The 24,544-nt window shown below is 45.9% G+C and overlaps 1 protein-coding gene across 1 annotated transcript in view; it reads right to left on the bottom strand.

Moving 5' to 3' along the window:
- Positions 1 to 24,544, bottom strand: part of KIAA1549L (KIAA1549 like) — a 129,168-nt gene that overhangs the window by 18,303 nt on the left and 86,321 nt on the right. The window contains exon 16 of the mRNA XM_068988048.1: positions 8,384 to 8,734. Within this exon, the coding sequence (XP_068844149.1) occupies positions 8,384 to 8,734 (351 nt within the window). The remainder of the gene's footprint in view (positions 1 to 8,383; positions 8,735 to 24,544) is intronic.

Genomic DNA, 24,544 nt, shown 5'->3' with positions numbered 1-24,544 from the left:
CCTAAGCTCTTAAAGCACTCAAAGCTGATGTCAAAACGAGCTTTGAAAGAAGTGAGGTACCTTTTAGACCAGCGGTCCCTAAGCTTTTTGACACCTCGGACCTGCTTCATGGGATACAATGCTTACATGGAACTGGGGAGGGGGGTGATTTCAGGATGATTGAAGCGTATTACATTTACTGTGCACTATATTTCTGTTATTATTACATCAGCAGCCCCTCAGATCATCAGGCATTAGATCCTGGAGGTTGGCAATCCCTGGTTTAGACCACTCTGCTCCTGTATTAGGCAAAGACCCTTAAGTAAAGAAGAGCAGAGCTTAGATGCTAATGAGTCTGGAGAAGGGGCTCTGTGTCCCATCTCAGTCTGGGAGAACAAGGGATGGAGAGGAGAGAATAAACAGAAGGAAGACGCTAGAGAGCGGAGAGGGGCAAGGTGTGTGTGTGTGTGTGTGTGTGTGTGTGTGTAAGAATGATGCTAGAGAGGGGAGAGGGGCAAGGGTGTGTGTGTGTGTGTAAGGACGATGATAGAGAGGGGAGAGGGGCAAGGGCGTGTGTGTGTGTGTGTGTAAGAATGATGCTAGAGAGGGGAGAGGGGCAAGGGCGTGTGTGTGTGTAAGACAGAGAGGGAGAGAGAGAGAGGAGAGGCAGAAGGAACAGAGAAGCCTCAAGTGTGTGTGTGTGTGTAAGACAGAGAGGGAGGGAGAGAGAGGAGAGGCAGAAGGGAGAGAAAAGGCTCCAGCATGGGAGGAAGGGAAAGAGAAGTCCGGAGAGAGCTTGTAAGCAGGAGGGCCAGGAAACAGCTGTGCTCTCCCCAGACCAACACCTGCAGACTAGGTGGAAAGCAACGCTTCTCAGAGGTGCCGCCCAGAGTAGTTAGATGAGAATAAAATGAGACCAAGTACTGAAGCTTTCTTCACCCTCTGGCCATGCTTTGCACCATGTAGGCACCCACCCCTACTCCTACACACACACAAAATAAGCTTAATCAGAGACGGGGACGGAGGCACTAGAGATTGAGCTTTTGGCACTAGAACGCCATTACAGAGAAACAGTTACCTGTCTTGCACACCTGAGTTTGTGAGCTGAGCTGCATATTCCACTCCTCCCTCCCTCTCTCCATGCAGCATTCCTGAACAAAATGTGATTTTTACTCACTTGAATGATTTCTCTAAACCTGAAGGGATATGCACTTGCCAGACACTGAGCACGCTGTTGGTTTTCAAGGGGGATTCCTCGGGGCAGCCCATAGGCAAAGATCTCCAACCCAGGCTGTCCCAGGTAATATAGAGCAACCTACCTTCACAGACTCTGGGAGTTGCAACACCCCATTGTTGGCAGCTAGCATAACTGACTCCATCTTGGGCCTGTTCAGTTCCTCCTGTCCTTCCATTGACCCTACCTGAGACTGTACCGCGTGGTAAATCACTTCTGTGCTGTCAAGGGCTTTGTAGTGAATAGATATTATCTAATGATCATTAGGTTCCAGGTGGCCTCTATGCTCTGCTACTCTCCAGTGATAAAGGCTTTCATGATGTAGTCCCTGCACCCATAAGACTAATTACCCATCATAAATCTTGACTTAGGAATGCCTCCCTGACTCCCTGTCCCCCAAACCCTAGGTTAACTATGAAACTGTCCCAGCAGCCCTTCTGCAGTGTTGAGTGCAGCTGCTAATGCTTCTGGATCGCCCCCTGCCCCATCCTACCCTGTACGTAAGTTACCCTATAATACTGATCCATTGATTACATGGAACTGCCTCATTTTTCAGTCTCCAGATACCTTCTTGGTTTGTTGGGTTCCCTCCATCCTTAAACACCATTCAGGACTGCCTAGGGTAGATCTCTCCTGTTGTTCCAGCTTCACCAAACTGTCAATGACTTTTATGCAAGAACTAACATTGAACCCCCACCCCCACCCCTCCCCGCTACTTCCTGCCCCACCAAACCTGGCTGGCTGGGAGCTCAGAATAGATTCAAATTAGATTTAGAGAAACACAAGAAATGTTTAACTTTTTTTGAACCCAAGTGCTGTGGATGTAAATTCCTGCCTGATATGCCTGGTTATCTCATCATTAAGAAAGTTTAGGACGGAGTTTTTTGTTTTATTTTTGAGGGGAGAGGAGGAAAACAGGCTATAATCTTCTCAATTCTATCTTAGTAGAGATGTCTCTCTTACAAGGGGTATGATAGGGATGAACAAAACCCCATCCAACTGGGGAGGCTTCCTTATAAGAAGAGCACACTCTGAAGTTTAGATGTGAGTTCTCATCAGAGCCTGGGACAACCTTCTGGCTTACCTGGCCAGAGGGTAGAAAGAACATGGGCTTTGAAGTTAGAGAGCCCTGGGTTCCAACCCCAGTTCTGTCCTGTGTCACCTTGGGCAAGTTTCTTTACTTCTCCAGGTCTCAGTTTCCCATGGAGTATGTGGGGGATAGTAATGTTGACTTCATGGGGTGGTTGTTAGATCAGAAGAGACAATGTGCATGTGTGCTAAGCTGTGTCTGACTCTTTGTGACCCCATAGACTATAGCCCACCAGACTCCTCTGTTCCTGGGATTCTCCAGGCAAGGATTCTAGAATGGTTGGCATGCCCTCCTCCAGAGAATCTTCCAAACCCAGGGACTGAACCTGCATCTCCTGTGTCTCCTGCACTGCAGGCAGATTCTTTACCACCAGTAACACCTGGGAAGCCTTGGAAGAGACAAGAGCACTTAGCCTAATATCCTATTTAGTGGGAGCTCCATAGATAGCAGCTGTTGTTATTATCACTGTTAGTTACATTTGTAAGGCCTCTAGTGGGGAAGATGTTTTCACCCTGCTGCCTATCTTGGAGGGCTTCCTGGGTAGCTTAGTAGTAAACAATCTGCCTGCAGATGTAGGTGACACAGGAGATGAGGGTTCGATTCCTGGGTCGGGAAGATCCCTGGAGAAGGAAATAGAAACTCCAATATTCTTGCCTGGAAATTATGGACAGAGGAGTCTGGTGGGCTACAGTCCATGGGGTCACAAAGAGTCGGACACAACTGAGCATGCACACTTACCTTTCTCAGCATCCCCTACTCTGACAACAAGAAGGCTATAGGATGTTTTCATTCCACTTGGCAGAGACCCATTATGGCTGATAGCAAAATTGGGTTGGTCATTAGGTGTCAAGTCCAATTTCTTCACAGATTCAAGGGGTAAAATATGATCAACAGTCTCCTGAACTGAGGTGCAGGAATCCCCAGCTGCCAGCAATAACCTTTTCCATGATATAAATGCCATCAGCCTGGCCGAATGCATTTAGAACCAGCAACTTCCAATTATCCTCCAGTAGAGCTTGGAGTGCTTCCTTTTTGGAAGCTGAAAAGTAATCATAGTTATCATTCTAAATTGCCACCTTGTCCATTGATTTCCACATTATCATAGCACAAGAGGGCTTGGCAAGAACTTGGGTTAAGAATTATCATTGCTATTGTGTATTGTTAGCCATTTCTCTTTTCATTAAAATAAGGACCTCATGTGTTGTTGGCAAGAGGAAACCTTAACAATGAAAAAACTGCCTTTGATATTCAGTTTGATGGATTGTCTCTCTGCTGTGTTATTTCTCAATCCACTTCCACTCTTTGGTGGCTTCATTTTTTCAAAGTATATAATACTAATGTTTCTGCCTTTCTTGGCACAACTGCCAATCCTGAATTATAGCAAACAGAACCATCTAAGCTTTCATATTCCCACAATGACATTTTTAGATGGTTTTGTTAAATTGAGGCATATGGATGTGGGTTGTGGCATCTTCTGGCCTGTCATTGGAAGACTCATCCTAGTTGTTTAAGTTTTTCTCTCTGAAATCCAGATCTGTTCACAGATCCCCAGAATCTGGCCTCCAGCTAGAGGGGCCCAGTCATTCCTGAGGATCACCTTTAAACAGAAGTGAGGCTTCCCTGAGCACCGAGAGAGAGCATGCTCTTAAAAAGAGTATAGCAGAGTAGAAGAAAAAGATGTCATCTCAGAAGTGTCAGGAGAAGGGAGATAAGAGTGGAACCCAATGGATAGAAAAAGAATATTTTTATAATAATGGCTACATTTAGCCAGTAATTCCATGTACCAGGCTCCATACGAAGCACTCTGATTAAAATCCACTAACACCTGTTGGGTGCTAAGCGCCAGGACCGTGCTGAGCATTTTACGTGAATTATCATCCTATCCCCACTGCAGCTCTCTTCTCATCGCCATTCTATGGCTAAGGAGACAGGAGGCTCAGAGTTACGGTCACCGGGTAAGGTCATACAGTTGGTGAGTGCCATCCACTCTGGGTAGAGGGAGAATTTGGGGATATGGGCAATGTCTGGAATCAGAAAGGATGAGTCAATGAAACTGAAGTCAGTATGGACCAGTGTAAGAATGGATGCAGGTAGCCCTCCCCCAAAGGACAGACACTTTTTGTGGTAAGATTAAAGTGTTTTCAACATCTCAGTGAGAAAATCCCTTCTTTCCCCATAAAGAAGAGTACCAATTTAATGGGCAATTAGTTAAGAAAACTGTAATTGTGGAAACTGTAATACGACTGTCATGGGAAAGTATTTTAAAGTACCCGATTTGTAAGGCTCAGGGAGCATTTTTCTAACTCTTTCTGAAAAAAAGGGTATGTGGATTCTCATCTGATGGGAGCATGGCCAGTGGCGGCCCCAGAGTTGCTGGCACTCTTCTGGAAGTCAGTGCTTCTTGAACACATCCAGCCAAGTTCCTGGATGGCAGAGGCAAACTCCTATTCCTGAGATCTGGGCATTGACCTTAGTCTTCTATTTAACGTAAACATTGTATTAAGGGGACTTCCCTGGTGGTCCAGAGGCTAAAAGTTCACACTCCCAAAGCAGGGGGCCCAGTTTCAATGTTTGGTTGGGGAACTAGATCCTGTATGTTGCAATAAAGACAGCACAGCCAAATAAATAGTAAATATTAAAATAAAATCCTTTAAAACATTAAGAATTTTGCACTGTATTCCACCTATATCTCAGAAAAATGGGATGCAAAAAAGATGTCCCACATTCACCCTATTTCCTTTACTGACTTTGCTCTCTGGGTTTGCATATCACAGGCTGAGAAAAATGACTCTAATATCAACCAGTTTTCCTTCTTATAATGTCGTACTTTCCTTACATTGGCTTTTACTTAATGAAAGACCATAAAATGAAGTTGCTCAGTCGTGTCCAACTCTGCAACCCCATAGACTGTAGCCTGCCAGGCTCCTCCGTCTATGGGATTTTCCAGGCAAGAATACTGGAGTGGGTTGCCATTTCCTTCTCCAGGGGATCTTCCCAACTCAGGGATTGAACGCAGGTCTCCCGCACTGAAGGCAGTCACTTTACCATCTGAGCCACCAGGAAAGCCCAAAGTGAAAGTTACTCAGCTGTGTCCGGCTCTTTGCAACCCCATGGACTATACAGTCCATGGAATTCTCCAGGCCAAAATACTAGAGTGGGTAGCCTATACAGTCCATGGAATTCTCCAGGCCAAAATACTAGAGTGGGTAGCCTTTCCTTTCTCCAGGGGATCTTCCCAACCCAGGTATCAAACCCAGGTCTCCCACATTGCAGGTGGATTCTTTACCAGCTGAGCTACAAGGGAAGCCAATGAAAGACCATGTTGACCAGCAAACAAATATTCTGGCCCACCTGGTCATTCAGCTTCTCACTGCAGGTTTGTAAGTTAATATTAATAATAAAGCAGTTTCAGTGAGTTTCAGCAGCATGATCTGATCACCCTGGAGTGAATGGACAAAACAGAAATTCTGCACCTGCCGACCTAAAGACAAACTCTCGCAGTGATGATGATCTCATCCAAGTACAGGTGTCCCTGCCCCAAAGGCTCAGTTTGAAATCAACTTTGGTCTTTATTTTTTTGGGCTCCAAAATCACTGCAGATGGTGATTGCAGCCATGAAATTAAAAGACGCTTACTCCTTGGAAGAAAAGTTATGACCTACCTAGATAGCATATTGAAAAGCAGAGACATTACTTTGCCGACTAAGGTCCATCTAGTCAAGGTTATGGTTTTTCCTGTGTTCATGTATGGATGTGAGAGTTGGACTGTGAAGAAGGCTGAGCGCCGAAGAATTGATGCTTTTGAACTGTGGTGTTGGAGAAGACTCTTGAGAGTCCCTTGGACTGCAGGGAGATCCAACCAGTCCATTCTGAAGGAGATCAGCCCTGGGATTTCTTTGGAAGGAATGATGCTAAAGCTGAAATTCCAGTACTTCAGTCACCTGATGCGAAGAGTTGACTCATTGGAAAAGACTCTGATGCTGGGAGGGATAGGGGGCAGGAGGAGAAGGAGACAACAGAGGATGAGATGGCTGGATGGCATCACTGACTCAATGGATGTGAGTCTGAGTGAACTCTGGGAGTTGGTAATGGACAGGGAGGCCTGGCGTGCTGTGATTCATGGGGTCGCAAGGAGTCAGACACGACTGAGCAACTGAACTGAACTGAACTGAACCTGGTCTCTCCTGATAAGAGTTTTATCAACAGGGAAAGGCTGGGCCAGAGACTGACATTCAAAGAGAAAGACTGAGGGGATTAGGAATAGTGTTAAGAGAAGACATCTCAGGGACCTGGTGAAGGAGGGAATCTGGAACAAAGAACAATAGGGAAGTACACAGCAGTGTTTAGATTAGGTGGTTACGTAGCAAAACAGCAATTTATTAACTGCCATTGTAGTGGTGCTGTTGGAGGCTGGTGGCTGAAGTTATCAAAAGGCTCCACAAACTCACAGGTCCCCCGAATAGTCTACTGGAAAATGAAAGATAGAGAGACAATACAACAGCAGAGATGGCCTGACTTTGGGTCCTGGCTCCGCCCCTTCCTGGCTGTGTGACTTGAACAAGCTGTGAAACCTCAGTTTCAACATCTGTAAAATAGGGATAAAACTAGTAACTGTCTCAGAGGCATATAGTAAGAACTAAATAAATGAGTTACCATACATATACACTTAGATCACTACCTAGTCACAGTGTAGCACTCAATAAATGTTAGCTTTTATTATTGTTGTTCACTCGAGAAGTTGAATCCAACTCTTTGCAGCTCCATGGACTATAGCATGCCAGGCTTCCCTGTCCTTCACTAGTTCCTGAAATTTGCTCAGATTCCTGTCCATCGAGTCGGTGATGCCATCCAACCATCTTATCTTCTGTCGCCCCCTTCTCTTCCTGCCTTTAATCTTTCCCAATATCAGGGTCTTTTCCAATGAGTTGGCTCTTCACATCAGGTGGCCAAAATACTGGAGCTTCAGCTTCAGCAACCGTCCTTCAAATGAACAATCAGGATTGATTTCCTTTAGGATAGACTGGTTGGATCTCCGCAGTCCAAGGGACTCTCAAGAATCTTCTCCAACACCACAATTTGAAACCATCAATTCTTTGGTCCTCAGCCCTGTTTATGGTCCAACTCACATCCACACATGACTACTACTGGAAAAACCATATGACTATATGGACATTTGTCAGCAACGTGCCTTCTCTAGCTGTTATTAGATAATTACATATCACAATGATAATTTATAATGCTCTATTAATGAGTAACTTGGAGATAGGGTATGAAATATTACAAGGGTAGAATCTATATATCACATAAAGCATTGTCTATTATGGTCTGTGGCTTATAAAACTATTTCTTTTTAAAAAGATTTTCTATAGATGCTATGGTAATGAACTAATTAAATGCAAACTAATTAAAATGGTTGCTTAAATCATGGAAGCCTTTAGTCACTGGGTACTTTCTCAAATACTGAAGTATAGTTACTAGTTAGTGAGATGATCATAACAAACCTTTATGGCATTTACTGGGTGCCTGGCATCCATCTAGTACCTCATGTTAATCTTTACAACCACCTTAGGAAGTCAGTTATTTTTCTTATCTGTTTATTTCACCTGTAGAAAATCTAAGTAACATCCCCAAGTCACAAAGCCGCTGAATGCTAGAGCTGGAATTCAAAGTCAAACCACCCGCCGCCTCCAGAGCCTCTGCTTAGAACTACGTGCTCCATGGCCTCCTGACATGGGGCCTTGCCCTACATTTTGACATTTAAATGAGGTCCTTGCCCTTGGGGTTGTAGAAAACCACCAGTGCACAAAGAATGAGGTCTGGCCTTCACAGGAGGGATAGAAAAGGAAATTCATTCAAAAATGTGTTTCAGCTGGACATCAGGGCTTCCCGTGCGCCTGTGCCCATAGGACTGAAAGCCTTAGGCTTGGATCAGGGATGGAGGACAGGATGAGAGCCCAGCAAAGGTCGTCTCCAAATCCCAAGATGGCTCATCACAAAAGTCCCCACCCTGAGACCCCGGGGGCACACCGGGGACAGGCAGATCTGATGATGACAGGCAGAGGGGAGGGACGTCTGACTTACCGGCCGGGGCAGACTGTACTGGTACACTTCCGGGCGGTAGGTTGGCACCCACTGCACCCCAGCCCTGGGCCGTGTCATGGTGCCCGGAGCGCTGGTCACCACCTCGGAGTAGGGCAGGTGCTGGGCGGAGCCGTAGGCCTCCGGGTGCCGGCCCTGGCCTGCGTGGCCCGCCGACGCCAGGCTGAAGGCCTCCTCTAGCAGCATGTGCATCTGCTGCCGGACCTCATCGATGGAGGGCTGCGAGCTCAGCGTGGAGGTCTCCGAGTGGCCTTTCACCTGCCTCGACCGGCCGTAGCCTCGGGGCTCATTCACTCTGTCGATGTTCGTTTCCTCTATGATCTCAGGCTCTGTCTGTGGGACCAAACAAATGCCCAGCGATTTGTTAGTGAACTTTCCTTCTATTCATGTTGTCTGTAACTTACTCTAAGATGTTCCATTTGGACAAGTGATATTAGGCATTTGTGCTAATTTATGTTATACCCTAGGTGCCCTCTCCAGGAATTCACACTACAGGGCTATTCAGCTAGTATTGTATCAGTGAGGCCATGCTCCAACTATCTGTGTGAAATGAACCTCAGTTATTGGAGCATAAGGAATGCACTGCTGCTGCTAAGTCGCTTCAATCGTGTCCAGCTCTGTGCGACCCCATAGACGGCAGCCCACCAGGCTCTGCCGTCCCTGGGATTCTCCAGGCAAGAACACTGGAGTGGGATGCCATTTCCTTTTCCAATGCATGAAGGTGAAAAGTGAAAGTGAAGTCACTGAGTCGTGTCCAACTCTCAGCGACCCCATGGACTGAAGCCTACCAGGCTCCTCCGTCCATGGGATTTTCCAGGCAAGAGTACTGGAGTGGGGTGCCATCGCCTTCGCCAAAGGAATGCACCAGGCTTTGCTAATTAGCATAATGAGGATGAGAAATGACATTAACAATATCCTTTAAATCCTTTAAATCAGGGGCCCCCAACCTCCAGGATCTAACGCCTGACGATCTGAGGTGGAGCTGATGTAATAATAATAGAAATAAAGTGCACAATAAATGTAATATGCTTGAATCATCCTCCTGAAACCACCCCCCCAACCCCAGCCCCAGTCCGTGGAAAAACTGTCTTCCACAAAATCTGTCCCTGGTGCCAAAAAAGGTGAGGACCGCTGCTCTAAAACCTTTCACTGACATTCTTTACCCTTATGCCTTTTAGGTAAAGGAATCCAGAACACCTTGTGGTCCACACCCAAGGGTTGGTGTTCTAGACCATAGACTAACTCTCTAAATGGTCCTGTGCCCAGGGATTGAGCGAATTGCTGGTTGCCTGATGCCATTTATCAGAGAGAGTAACAAAATCAGATCTCAAAGTGTGGAGCCCTTAGAAGCTCTAGGGTCAGGGCCCAGCAGTCAGTGCCTTAACAAGCCCTCCAGGAGATTTGGATGGTTGCTCAAGTTTGAGACCCACCGCTCTAGAATGTTTGCCTGCCTTCTTCCAGTGAACCTTCCACTCAGGAAGCAGTTGCAGTACCCAAATGAGCAGAGGATTGGGACTTGATCAGCTTCCAGAGCAGGCTGCCTGCCCTGTCTTATGTTTGCCAGCCTAGGAATGCTTATTCAATAAGCATTCATAACCTGCACGTGTGACAGGTTTTGCTCTGAGATTTGCTTTTGTAATAAGATGATGGTGGGACTGTGGAGACTAGTTAATCCACATCCACTTCAACTATGCCCATGGCTACTGCTGCTGCTGCTGCTGCTAAGTCGCTTCAGTCGTGTCCGACTCTGTGCAACCCCATAGACGGGGGCCCACTGTCTCTGGGATTCTCCAGGCAAGAACACTGGAATGGGTTGCCATTTCCTTCTCCAGTGCATGAAAGTGAAAAGCGAAAGGGAAGTTGCTCAGTCGTCCCCGACTCTTAGCGACCCCATGGACTGCAGCCCACCAGGCTCCTCCATCCATGGGATTTTCCAGAAAAGAGTACTGGAGTGGGGTGCCATTGCCTTCTCCGATGCCCATGGCTACTACTATCTGCTAAAAGAACCTGAGAGTTCTGTGTGAATAAACTAGCATAGATTAGTTTGCCACCCTTCTCTTCATCCATGACACAACTGTCACCTTAGGAAAATTAGAAAATACAGATAGAGCAAGTGGAATAGGGCAGAGACACCTCAGGGCAAAACCAAGAGACGAGGAACTGCTAAGTAAAACCACCAAGTTGCTGCGCTCGGGGCAAATGCTGCCACAATGACCAGGTCTAAAAGGCCAGCCAAGAAGAGAAAAGACAGCACAGGAAAGCTGTTCCAACTGGAACAGTTGCTTAACTTTTTGATGTTTTGGTTTCCTCGTCTGTAAAATGAGGATAATAAGACCTGCCTCAAAGGGTTTTATAAGGACTGAATAAGATGACTGAGGTTAAGAGTTTAGAACAGTAGCACATGGTAAAAACACAATAACGGTAGCTTTTATCATCGTCATAATTGTCATTATTCTTTTATTCATTCAACCACATGTTATTTATCACAAACAGAGCACTCAGATGGGCTTCCCGGTGGCACTTCTGTGTGGGAAAGAACCCGCCTGCCAACGCATGAGACCTAAGAGACGTGGGTTCTATCCCTGGGTCTTGAAGATCCTGGAGGAGGGCATGGCAACCCCCTCCAGTATTCTTGCCTGAAGAATCCCACGGACAGAGGAGCCTGGCAGCCTACAGTCAATGGAGTCGCAGAGAGTCGGATACAACTGAGTAACCAGGCACACAGGCACAGAGCACTCGGATACAGAAGAATGTGCACATTAAGAAAATGTCATCAGGGGACCCATCCATTAAGGGGAGCCCTTCCCTCCTTAAAACCTAGATGTGGAAGGTCAGAACTACATTATTTTTCATGTTTTAAAATTTTATTTACTTTTCTTTAGTATTAATACACACACATTAGAGAAGAAATAAAATACAGAAAGCATGAAAAAGAAATTAGACATCTCCTGTAATCTTATCACACAAAATTAGGGCTTGTATAGTTCAAGATCAAAAGACAAGATTCTCTGCCAACTTGCAAGTCTAGCTTTATCAACACATTCACAAACAGTGAATAATTCAGAATACTATTTTTATATCAACACAAGCAAGGATAGATTTATGGAGTAGAGTGCAAAATTACCTCCGTGATAACAAACAAGAACTCAAAGACATTTCATGCCTGGGTGTATGCCCCCAGATCCTGGGCTGGAGATGCACTAGGGCTCTTATGCCTGGGAGTTCTTTAGGAAAAGGTTTGAGATCACCTTCAGGGAAATATGCTCCCTGAAGACCCCAGAGATACCTTCTAGGGTAATGAAAACAAGCTCTTTTTTTTTTTTTTTGGTCGTTGTTAACTTTTCATTTTTTGTATATATCTAGAGACTGTTACACAGACTGAAGGAAGTCTGAAAGCAACTTCTGCATGACATTTTCACACAATGCTTAGAACATTCTGAATGGAACTCCAGAGCCTGAGGGACCTGAGGAGACTGTTTCACTCAAGCCCTATTTTAAGGCTGAGGAGCTGGAGGCCACAGCAGTTAAGTGACTGGCCCAGTGTCTACTAGAGCGGGCAGTGGCACAGTCTTGCTCTCCCAGCTCCAGTCCCAGGCACACCGTGCTGCACCCCCTGCCTCTCACAGCTCCCTGTCAGTACTGGTTGCCACCCACACACTGCCCTTCCCGCTGACATCTCTAGTCTCCCTGATAAATAATGGACCAGCAGCAGCAGCAGCCGCAGCAGCAGCCGCAGCAGGGCTACACTGCTCCCAGGTGGAAGATGAATGGCGCTGAGGCAGGCTATGAATCGCCCCTCCCGTCAGCTGTGCTCTGCATTTCCAGGCATACTGGTGGGTCTCTTATTATGTGAATTTATAGCTGTGCCTTCAGCAGAGCCAAAACAAACTTCTCAGCAACAACTTCCTACTCACCCATTTTCCTAGGATCCCTGGGGTGGGGCCGTACTGAATTGGGGAGGGGGTTCTCTGAGCAAGGCTTGGGGAAGACGTTCTCTTTGCCAGGGAGGTAGAGATACATTCTGTAGAATCCCATGGCATCTACCCATAACACCCCAATGCAATCCACCTCTGCTCACCCCACTCGAGTTTTCTTCTTGTGCGGGGTGGGGGGGGGTCCCCTTTAACTGGAGGGACCAGAGTCATAACCCAAGTATGACCTCAACAGGTTTGCGCTAAAGTTCTGAGTTCCCACTGTTCTCACTTGGCTGTTTAGTCTCCTGACATCTACAGAATGGGAACAAAGGGAGCGCTCATCATTTCCTGGGATTTTTCCCATTTTCACATTTGATCTGCTTAGTTAATCTCAAGCAAGTCTGAACGCTCTTTGAGCCCATTTTACTCATCTCTCGTGAGCTGAGAACAAGGCATTTGGCATTCAACAAAGCTTTGTGAAACTGAACCAGAATAAAAACATCTGTTTAATTAACCACAGAGTATTAATGGAAATTGAGGCTAAGATAAAGGGCCATGTTCGCCAACAAATTTCCTCCAACACTGCAGGACCACAGATAAGGTACACGAACTCCCTACGCCTCAGGCTCCTCACCTGAAAAATGGGAGCACTAACCATGGTCTGGGATGTACCTTCTGGTTCTTACTTTGACTCTGATTTAGGTTGATTTCTTGGAGTCTGGCTGCTCTAATAGAATCCACATTCCTCCTACAATCGTGGTTCTTGGGAGAATCTGATGTCCACTCATAAGGGCAATCCCTCTTCCCTCTGTATCATCTCCCTCCCTACCTCAAAATATATGAGTAGTGATAACTTTTTTCTTTTACTTAACAGATAATCGTTGATTTCAACCCCATGATCAGCCTTGGGTTGGGAGTTGCACATATGATTAATAAGATAGTGTCATAGTCCTCAAGGAGCCCCCAGTCTACAGAAGGAGACAAGTGACACAACAATAATAATAACAGCAAATGTTTACTGACAGCTTATATAAATCTTACAATAATCTATGAGGCAACAACTATAGCTATTCTTATTTTACAGTTGAAAACATTATTGAGGCATTGACAGATCAAATATCTTGCCCATAATTGGTGGAGCTGCATTTTGAACCCAGAAAGTCTGATTCCAGCACCCAAGCTCTCACCCACCACATATACAAACAGATTCAATACCGTTATCACAGATGTGGGCTCTTACAGAGGGACAGGCATCTGTGACCAGGAAGACAGACTACGAAGTAATACTTGAGATAATCTACCTCATCAGATTGGGCTTCCCAGGTGGCGCTAGGGGTAAAGAACCCGCCTGCCAGTGCAGGAGGCATAAGAGATGCAGATTCAATCCCTGGGTTGGGAAGATCCCCTGGAGGAGGGCACAGCAATCTACTTTAATATTCTTGCCTGGAGAATCCCGTGGACAGAGGAGCCTTGTGGGTTACAGTCCATAGGGTCACACAGAGTCAGACATGACTGAAGCGACTTAACATGCGCACACACCTCATCGACTTCTATAAGGATGTAAAGCATCAATATGCAAATATCAAGTGTTTAGAAGACTGTCTGGCACATAAGCAGACACTTTCATGTTGTCTGTCTCCTCCCACAAACTGGGGGCTCCATTAGGGCTGGGTCAGTGTCTTACTGCTATATCCACAGTCCCCAATTCAGAACTTTAGCCCAAAGCTGAAACCAGTAATTGCCTCTTAAGCAAAAGAACTGAACAGAGCAGGTGCTCAGAGTTCCTCGAGGACCTGAGATGTGCCGGCCCTGTGCTAGGCTTTTCCATTTATGGTCCCTTACCAGTCCCCAAGGACCATGTGGTTGTCCCCAATTTTCCAGGGAAGACATATGTGTCAACTGGTTTAACCTGCTCCAAGTCCTTCTCCCATTTTTGAAAATACCTTTTGCTTTTATTTGACAGAAAGGGGTGACAGGCACAAAGACAGATCTCAGTGTTGGCTGATGGTTGGCTTGCGTACAAATGTCAGTGGCATATCTGGGACAGAGAATATATTTCTAAACCTCCTTAACTTAGGCTTTACCATACTTACTTTTCCAACCTTATAATTCTGAGAAGCACTGGGGAACTTTTTTTTTCTCAAATGATTTTTATAAATCAATCAAGATATACTTCAATAAAAATTCTAAGAATTTAATCAGGGAATGCCTGTTCATGGTAGAAAATTAGAAAACATAGATAAGCAAAAGGAAGGAAATTAAAATCCACTCTAATCCTATCACCAGAAATAACAAAATGTTAACATTGTGACCTTCGTGCGTGTCCTTGCAGCTGTTTTCTATGCATATGAAATAGAATGAAGATTATGAATGCTGGCGTATTACCAACACCCTCCCAGTTGCTCACCCACCCCACCCATTGCCCTACTCCAGTTAGCTACAAAGAATCCTGGCTTGGACCATCTCAGTTTCTCCCCTCCTCTTCTTCCAAACAGAGGCCACCACTTGGCACAAGATTCTTTGGCTTTTGTGATGGAGAACAGAAAGTACGGGAGGGCACTGAGGCAGAAGGGCAGAGGGCTGCAGGATTGTCTTAGTGGGATTTTGGGTAGCGATGCAAAAGCAGCTATGCAGCATGCGAATGGGAAAGGAATTAAGGATATTGAAAAAGTATTACTGGACATGACAGGATAGCCTTCAGGTACAGAAGAAGTAGGGCTTTCCTGGTGACTCATGCGATAAAGAATCTGCCTGCAATCCAGGAGACTCGAGTGCAGTCCCTGGGTCAGGAAGATCCCCTGGAGAAGGGAATGGCTACCCACTCCAGTATTCTTGCCTGGAAAATTCCATGGGCAGTGCAGCCTGGCAGGCTACAGTATATGGGGTTGCAAAGAGTCAGACACAACTGAGCAACTAACACTTTTCACTTTCTTTCATAACTATTTAAAATTTACTTTTGTTGATATAATTCTTTTGACTTAGACACACTCTCAGACTAAGCCATCTTGGTCATGATTTTACACACTATAATCGCACACATATATATTTTGTAAATGTAAATAAATTAAATGTCCCATTTAATAAAAATCCTCCTACATATATGGATTTATGTATATATAAAATAGAAATATATATATTTTGAAATCTTTTTATATAACATTGCAAATAAATATCTCTGTCAATAAAAATATGGTATTTATAGGGAATAACTTTAAAAGATTTCACTGCATTCTGTTATATGGAGTTTTCAACCTATATGTAACTACCCACTCTTTTAGTTTCCCAATGAAAGTGAAATCTGTATATTGTGGTTAAAATTCTGAATATAACCATGCATTTAGCCTTATGTTAAATTCCTGGAAGTAGAATTACTGAGTTAGAGAAAACTTACATATTTAAGATTTTGGATACTTATGGTATATAAGTGAGATACGCTGAGACCCAGGACTTTTTGCTGTAGTGTCTGCACCTGGACAAAAATCTCCTCCAGCAACAAATACAAAGAAACTAAATATAAGGGACTAAAAATAACTGCATACATGTGCTGTTGGGCCAAGTGATGAACAATACGATACAAGAGGGCCACAAACCAGCTGCCACTTGTGAAGTGCCAGGAGCAAAAGCAGAGCACTGCATGATCGCTGCACTCAGGCACCACCAAGGGGGTGAGCGGACCACCTAAGCTACGCCTCCTGCCCAACCCACCAGATCTGCCCTCCCCCTCACCCCACTAAAGGAATCAGCTCACCCTCCCACCTTGGGAGCAAGCGAGGGCACCTGTTTCTGATTTTCACTCCCTTGCTTGAGTTCCTCCACTGGCCTTATCAATTTCTATCAATTAAAGATCTGCAGAGTACATCATGAGAAACGCTGGGCTGGAAGAAGCACAAGCTGGAATCGAGATTGCCAGGAGAAATATCAGTCACCTCAGATATGCAGATGACACCACCCTTATGGCAGAAAGTGAAGAGGAACTAAAAAGCCTCTTGATGAAAGTGAAAGAGGAGAGTGAAAAAGCTGGCCTAAAGCTCAACATTCAGAAGACGAAGATCATGGCATCTGGTCCCATCACTTCATGGGAAATAGATGGGGAAACAGTAGAAACAGTGTCAGACTTTATTTTTGGGGCCTCTAAAATCACTGCAGATGGTGACTGCAGCCATGAAATTAAAAGACATTTACTCCTTGGAAGGAAAGTTATGACCAACCTAGATGGCATATTCAAAAGCAGAGACATTACTTTGCCAACAAAGGTCCATCTAGTCAAGGCTATGGTTTTTCCAGTGGTCATGTATGGATGTGAGAGTTGGACTGTGAAGAAAGCTGAGCACCGAAGAATTGATGCTTTTGAACTGTGGTGTTGGAGAAGACTCTTGAGAGTCCCTTGGACTACCAGGAAATCCAACCAGTCCATTCTAAAGGAGATCAGTCCTGGGTGTTCATTGGAAGGACTCATGCTGAGGCTGAAACTCTAATAATTTGGCCACCTCATGTGAAGAGTTGACTCATTGGAAAAGACCCTGATGCTGCGAGGGACTGGGAGCAGGAGGAGAAGGGGATGATAGAGGATGAGATGGCTGGATGGCATCACCGACTTGATGCACATGAGTTTGAGCAGACTCGGAGTTGGTGATGGACAGGGAGGCCTGGCATGCTGCGATTCATGGGGTTGCAAGAGTCGGACACGACTGAGCGACTGAATTGAACTGAACCCTGTGTTTGGCGAAATGTGCTCTTAGAGGTCACCTTTGGAAGTGTGATCTCTGTGTCCTCAGGGCAAAGGGGGAGGGTCTCAGGTACCCCTTACAAAGCCCTTGTCCAGCCCCATCATACTGGAGAAAGGTGCCCTTTGAGGAATCCAATTCTCTCTTTAGTGAGTACAAATCTGATCACCAATGTGTAAGTTTTTTCCCCACACAACCAATTCTTGACACCAGCTGGGTGTCCTACAGTTCAACTCAATTCAGACACTACCCGGAGAAAGCATCAGATTCCACAGGTTAAGAGCTCAGTCCCACCAGACTGCCCTCCATCCCCACTGCTCCCCCACCCCACCTCAGAGGCCAGTCCCAAGGCCAGGTTGTCACCAGTGCTTCTGACCAATGAGCTAGATAGAGAGCAGAGGTTCCAGCAACCTCCTCTTTAGGTTCAATTAACTTCCTGGAGCAGCTCAGAAAGCTCAGAGAAACATTTTACTTACTAGATTGCTGGCCCATCACTAAAAGACATAAATCGAGAACAACCAGATGGAAGAGATGCATAAGGCACTAGGGGGAAGGGCAGGGAGTTTTCATACTGTCTGAGGGTGCCACTTTCCCAGAATCGCCACCTGTTCACCAACCCAGAAGCTCTCCAAACCCACTTCTTTTAGGTTTTTATGGAGGCTCCTTTGCTTAGGCATGATTGATTAAATCACTGGCCATTGGCCATGGAACTCAATCTCCAGTTCATCCCCCCTCCCTGGCAGTGGGCATGAGGTTGGAAATCACATACTGGGCTCCACAGGCAACCAGCTGCCATCCTTAGGTGCTTTCCAGGTCACCTATTTAACATGAAGAACATTTAATGTTCCCATCACTCAGGAAATCCCAAGGGGTTTTGGAGCTAGCTCTGGGCCAGCAGCAGGGACTAAGACCAAATAATGTATTTCTTTCTTTCTTTCTTTTTCATTTTGACTGTGCCAGGTTTCAGCTGTGCCATGTGGGATCTAGTTCCCTGACCAGGGATGGAAGTCCAGGCTCCCTGCATTGGGAGCATGGTCTCTTAATCACTGGACCACCAGGGAAGTCCCCAAATGATATATTTCTTATTATAAATCACAATATCACAGTATGTGAGAAAATTCACAGCTGGCCTGAAGTGTCTAAAGTGTTAGAATGGAAAAGAAACAGAAAAAAGAATATCCTCCTCTCTTTCATGGAATATTAGCCATAGCAACAGCAGCTAATATTCACTGTGCATCTTCTATGTGTTTTATGAGCATAATGCATTTAATCCTCACGTGCGTACTAATCCTCACGTGGGTACTAAGTTGCCCCAGTTGTGTCCAACTCTTTGCGCCCCATGAACTGTAGCTGCCAGTCTCTTCTGTCCTTGGGGATTCTCCAGGCAAGAATACTGGAGTGGGTTACCATGCCCTCCTCTAGGGTATCTTCCTGACCCAGGGATCAAACACACACCTTTTATGTCTCCTGCATTGGCAGGTGGGTTCTTTAGTGCCACCTGGGAAGCCCCTTCATCCTCACAACAACCCTATAAAGCAGGTACAACTTGTATGCCCATTATCCAGTTCGAGAAACTACAGCAGGTAATGAAGTAGCCTAGCTTCACACTGTGGAGAAGGCGATGGCACCCCACTCCAGTGCTCTTGCCTGGAAAATCCCATGGACAGAGGAGGCTGGTAGGCTGCAGTCCATGGGGTCGCTAAGAGTCGGTCATGACTGAGCGACTTCACTTTCATTTTTCACTTTCATGCACTGGAGAAGGAAATGGCAACCCACTCCAGTGTTCTTGCCTGGAGAATCCCAGGGATGGAGGAGCCTGGTGGGCTGCTGTCTATGGAGTCACACAGAGTCAGACATGACTGAAGCGACTTAGCAGCAGCAGCAGCAGCAGCAGCTTCACACTGCCAGTGTTCAACTGAGCTGGACCATGAACCAAGCCTAGCTCCAGAGGCCATGAGCATAACCATTACACAGCACTGCCTGTGAATGCTGAGAGCAATACATGAGCCAGACTCATGCGTTAGTGACAAAAACCTACTAAAAAGGGACCACTGAAAGTAAACACACAAGAATGGCTTTCTGTCATGGGAAGCTATTTTGCTTTTGCTCTTAAGGTGAGTCACTACCTGCTTTTTCTTATCTTCTTAGCTTAGCTGACCCCGCAGGCAACAAGGGTTAACCCAAGCCAACACTATTCTGTAACAAAACAGGCTCTCCCCATTGCCAACTCAAATTTCCGTTTCCCTGTCCTGTCTCTTGAAAAAGCCAGACAGATTCACAAAATCCCTCTTGGTCATTCTATCTGCCTCCAAGATACAACCTTCAACAGTAGTCAGGCCTCCCCAAGCCCATGGGAAGAAGTAGTCATGGGCTCATTGCCTTGCCAATCTTTCCCTTTATGGGTGGTCAACCAAAGGTGTGTTTGTCCCACAGCTGAGACTGGAGGGACAAGTGACATGGATGATTCTCCTGGTTTTACTCCTTAAAAGGCCCAACCGTCAATATTCCTCAAGGAGCAAGTACTGGGGTGGCCTCAGCATCCATCCACTCCTCTCCCTGGGTCTCAGGCAGGGTCTCTGGGGTGAGGGTGGGGGACTAAGCCTGTCCCAGCTCTGCTGGTGACATCTGCCTGGGTTAAATCAATCAGTGGACCCCCCTCTCCCCGCCCAGCACCCCCCACCCCAGTGATACAGGGGTAGAGTGGGCATTGGACCTACTGTGGCTCAGTTAGAGTAAAAAACCCATAAACTTTCAATTCATGGCTGAGAAAGAGATAGTCTCTCTTGGGTTGGCCAACACAGCATGTGGACACAAGGCTTGAGGCTGCTGCAGGAAATGGCTATTTCTGGTGGAGAGAACCAACTTGTGTTTGAAGCCAACGTATGAGGGGGCAGCACTGCATAATGCAGAGAAAAGGAACACCAGTCCGACCAGGCCTGGATTTACTCTACCTGGTACATGTCCTTCATGAGTACAGATAGTCTGAGTTGGGTTGGGCTTTCCGTTATTTTAGCCAAAGTATCCTAACTGATAACCACCATTTAGACTGAACTTCAAACAGTAACATGCATTTGTCTACGGTGTTGATAAGCCAGTCAAATCAGCTGTTTATATGGCTCTGAGCTGAATGCAAAAAAGCAAAATGGCTGTCTGGGGTGGCCTTACAAATAGCTGTGAAAAGAAGAGAAGCAAAAAGCAAAGGAGAAAAGGAAAGATATAAGCATCTGAATGCAGAGTTCCAAAGAATAGCAAGAAGAGATAAGAAAGCCTTCCTCAGTGATCAATGCAAAGAAATAGAGGAAAACAACAGAATGGGAAAGACTAGAGATCTCTTCAAGAAAATTAGAGATACCAAAGGAACATTTCATGCAAAGATGGGCTCGATAAAGGAGAGAAATGGTATGGACCTAACAGAAGCAGAAGATATTAAGAAGAGGTGGCAAGAATACACAGAAGAACTGTACAAAAAAGAGCTTCACAACCCAGATAATCACGATGGTGTAATCACTCATCTAGAGCCAGATATCCTGGAATGTGAAGTCAAGTGGGCCTTAGAAAGCATCGCTACGAACAAAGCTAGTGGAGGTGATGGAATTCCGGTGGAGCTATTTCAAACCCTGAAAGATGATGCTGTGAAAATGCTGCACTCAATATGCCAGCAAATTAGGAAAACTCAGCAGTGGCCACAGGACTGGAAAAGGTCAGTTTTCATCCCAATCCCAAAGAAAGGCAATGCCAAAGAATGCTCAAACTACCGCACAATTGCACTCATCTCACATGCTAGTAAAGTAATGCTCAAAATTCTCCAAGCCAGGCTTCAGCAATATGTGAACCGTGAACTTCCTGATGTTCAAGCTGGTTTTAGAAAAGGCAGAGGAACCAGAGATCAAATTGCCAACATTCGCTGGATCATTGAAAAAGCAAGAGAGTTCCAGAAAAACATCTATTTCTGGTTTATTGACTATGCCAAAGCCTTTGACTGTGTGGATCACAGTAAACTGTGGAAAATTCTGAAAGAGATGGGAATACCAGACCACCTGACCTGCCTCTTGAGAAATCTGTATGCAAGTCAGGAAGCAACAGTTAGAACTGGACATGGAACAACAGACTGGTTCCAAATAGGAAAAGGAATACATCAAGGCTGTACATTGTCACCCTGCTTATTTAACTTATATGCAGAGTACATCATGAGAAATGCTGGACTGGAAGAAGCACAAGCTGGAATCAAGATTGCTGGGAGAAATATCAATAACCTCAGATATGCAGATAACACCACCCTTATGGCAGAAAGTGAAGAGGAGTTACAAAGCCTCTTGATGAAAGTGAAAGAGGAGAGTGAAAAAGTTGGCTTAAAGCTCAACATTCAGAAAACGAAGATCATGGCATCTGGTCCCATCACTTCATGGCAAATAGATGGGGAAACAGTGGAAACAGTGTCAGACTTTATTTTGGGGGGCTCCAAAATCACTGCAGATGGTGATTGCAGCCATGAAATTAAAAGACACTTACTCCTTAAAAGAAAAGTTATGACCTACCTAGATAGCATATTGAAAAGCAGAGACATTACTTTGCTGACTAAGGTCCACCTAGTCAAGGGTATGGTTTTTCCAGTGGTCATGTATGGATGTGAGAGTTGGACTGTGAAGAAGGCTGAGTGCCGAAGAATTGATGCTTTTGAACTGTGGTGTTGGAGAAAACTCTTGAGACTCCCTTGGACTGCAAGGAGATCCAACCAGTCCATTCTGAAGATCAGCCCTGGGATTTCTTTGGAGGGAATGATGCTAAAGCTGAAACTCCAGTACTTTGGCCACCTGATGCGAAGAGTTGACTCATTGGAAAAGACTCTGATGCTGGGAGGGATTGGGGGCAGGAGGAGAAGGGGACGACAGAGGATGAAAAGGCTGGATGGCATCACTGACTTGATGGCCGTGAGTCTGAGTGAACTCCGGGAGTTGGTGATGGACAGGGAGGCCTGGTGTGCTGCGATACATGGGGTCACAAAGAGTCGGACATGACTGAGTGACTGAACTGACTGAACTGAACTGAACTGAGCTAAATCTGCCCCATATTTTCAAGTCTCAGCTCCAGAGTCACTTGTGGTTGACACTTGTTTGTTCGTTTGCTCAACAAATAGAGACACACTGCATCTGATATGCGCTGGTTTGGATTCTGAGTGCTGAGGCTTCCAGGATGAATAAAACATGATTTCTGTCCTTGAGGAGGGCGGGGGTTGGGGAGTAATACAAGTAAATGCACCTGGGAGGAACAGGAATAAGGACTCTGATAAAGTGAGTCCCAGGTACTAAGTCAGACTCCAGATGCGGGGTCGAGGAAAAGATTCTCAAGGAGGCATTTAACCGAGTTCTGAAAGCACTGCCTGAATAGGCAGGTTTTGTTTTTTTTTTGGAAGTTTTTTTTTTCTTGATGTGGACCATTTTTAAAGTCTTTTTTGAACTTGTTACAATATTGCTTCTGTCTTAGGTTTATGTGAGATCCTAGCTCCCTGACCAGGGACGGAACCCATACCCTCTGCATTGGCAGGCAAAGTCTTAACCACTAGACAGCCAGGGAAGTCCCAAGAATAGGCAGTTCTTAACTGGGAACAGGCTTGGCCCCAAGGGACACTTGGCAGTGTCTGGAGGCATTTTGGGGCAGTCACAAGTGGGAGGGGCTATTGGCAGCTGGTGGGTAGAGGCCAGAGATGCTGCTGGCCATCTTATAAGCACAGGACAGCCCTCCCTCCATACAAAGAATTAACCAGCCCCTAGATCAACAGAGCCAAGGTTGAGCAACTTAAGCCAGAGGGAACGGATGTTCTGAACAGAGAGAGAAGCATGGGCAAAGATGTGGAGATGTGAAACCACAGGGCAAGTCTGGGGAGGGCGGGGAGGGCTGTAGCCAACAGGTAGCTTAAGGAGTGGTGAGCATCAGCCAGAAGGGCATGTCAGGGCCAGCCAGCGCATCTGAGCCCTGAGCCGGAAGCTTAGGGTTTGAGTCTTTTTTTTTTTTAATTGGAGGCTAATTACTTTACAATATTGTAGTCATTTTTGCCATACATTGACATGAATCAGCCATGGGTGTACATGTGTTCCCTACACTGAACCCCCTCCCACCTCCCTCCCCATAGGGTTTGAGTCTTTTTCCCAAGCCCTGAGGAGCCGTGCTGTGCTGTGCATAGTCGCTCAGTCATGTCCAACTCGTTGTAACCCCATGGACTGTAGCCCACCAGACTCCTCTGTCCATGGGGATTCTCCAGGCAAGAAAACTGAAGTGGGTTGCCATGCCTTCCTCCAAGGGATCTTCACAACTCAGGGATCAAACCCAGGGCTGCTGCATTGCAGGGAGATTTTTTTTTTTACCATCTGAGCCACCAGGAGAGCCCACAAATACTGGAGTGGGTAGCCTATCCCTTCTCCAGGGGATCTTCTCGACCCAGGAATCAAACCAGAGGCTCCTGCATTGGAGGTGGATTCTATACCAGTTGAGCTTCCTCAGGGAACCCCCCCTGAGGAGCTACTGAAGGATTTTAAACAAGGGCATGTATTTTAGAAGGATTCCTCTGGCAGCTGTGAGTGGGACAGACAGGAACAGACTTCCAGCAGGACTTCCTGTTCCCATCCAAGTTCACTACCCTAACATGTTGCATATGTCTCTGTGTGTCCCCTCCACTAGCCTCCAAAAGCACCTTGGGGCAAGCACTAGTTAATCCACCTTTCTCTTCTCCATAGAGCCTCACACAGGTACTACAGTGGAATCACATGTGGGGCTCAGATGCTAATACCAGCAGAGAAGGTAAAAATCATGTAGTTAAACCTTTGAAAATTCATCATCATCCACATAGTATACACGCATGGCCTGTGTGTACAATCTTATAGAAATAAGAAATAGGTCACCTATAATGCACAACACGAACAGAATATAGGCAAAAGCTAACTTTTTTTTTTGCAATATTTATATTTTTTCCCTTTATCTTTCAGAGACTATATTGTGGAACTGGCAGATGTTAAACGCACATATGATGCAATGGATCCAGTGCCCTTGAGAAATGTTTGCTGGAAGAAATGAAGGGGTGGCAACTACCGATGTGGGGTTCTCATTTGTCCTCTCGCTTTGGATCCTACAGGGATTCGAGGGCTCCCATGGGCCAAGGACCAGAGTTCAGAGGAACCAGCATTGGGTGGATGGCACTGTGCTTCTCCAGACTCGAGGGTTTCTTCCGGAGCTGATGGGCATGTCTCCAGCCCTTGGCTGTCACCTGGGTATTACCCTTGCTCTCCCCTGGCCTTAGAGAGAACAGGCAGTGCCAACTCTCTCACTAGGAACTGTCCTTGGCTAAAGTGAAATGCCTTACCCAACGACACACAAGGACTGGTCAGTACTAGAGGCCAAGAACCCAGACGCTTCTTGAAAACTTAACACAACTCTTTAGGGTTGCATGAGTTACGTGGGGAGGTCTTGTAGGTCCTATACGACATCTTGACCTTTAACTCTGTCCAATCCTGCTT

This window comes from Capricornis sumatraensis, chromosome 16 (assembly GCF_032405125.1).
Source record: "Capricornis sumatraensis isolate serow.1 chromosome 16, serow.2, whole genome shotgun sequence".
Classification (NCBI taxonomy): Eukaryota; Metazoa; Chordata; class Mammalia; order Artiodactyla; family Bovidae; genus Capricornis; species Capricornis sumatraensis.
This window is presented reverse-complemented; position numbering and strand designations above follow the sequence as displayed.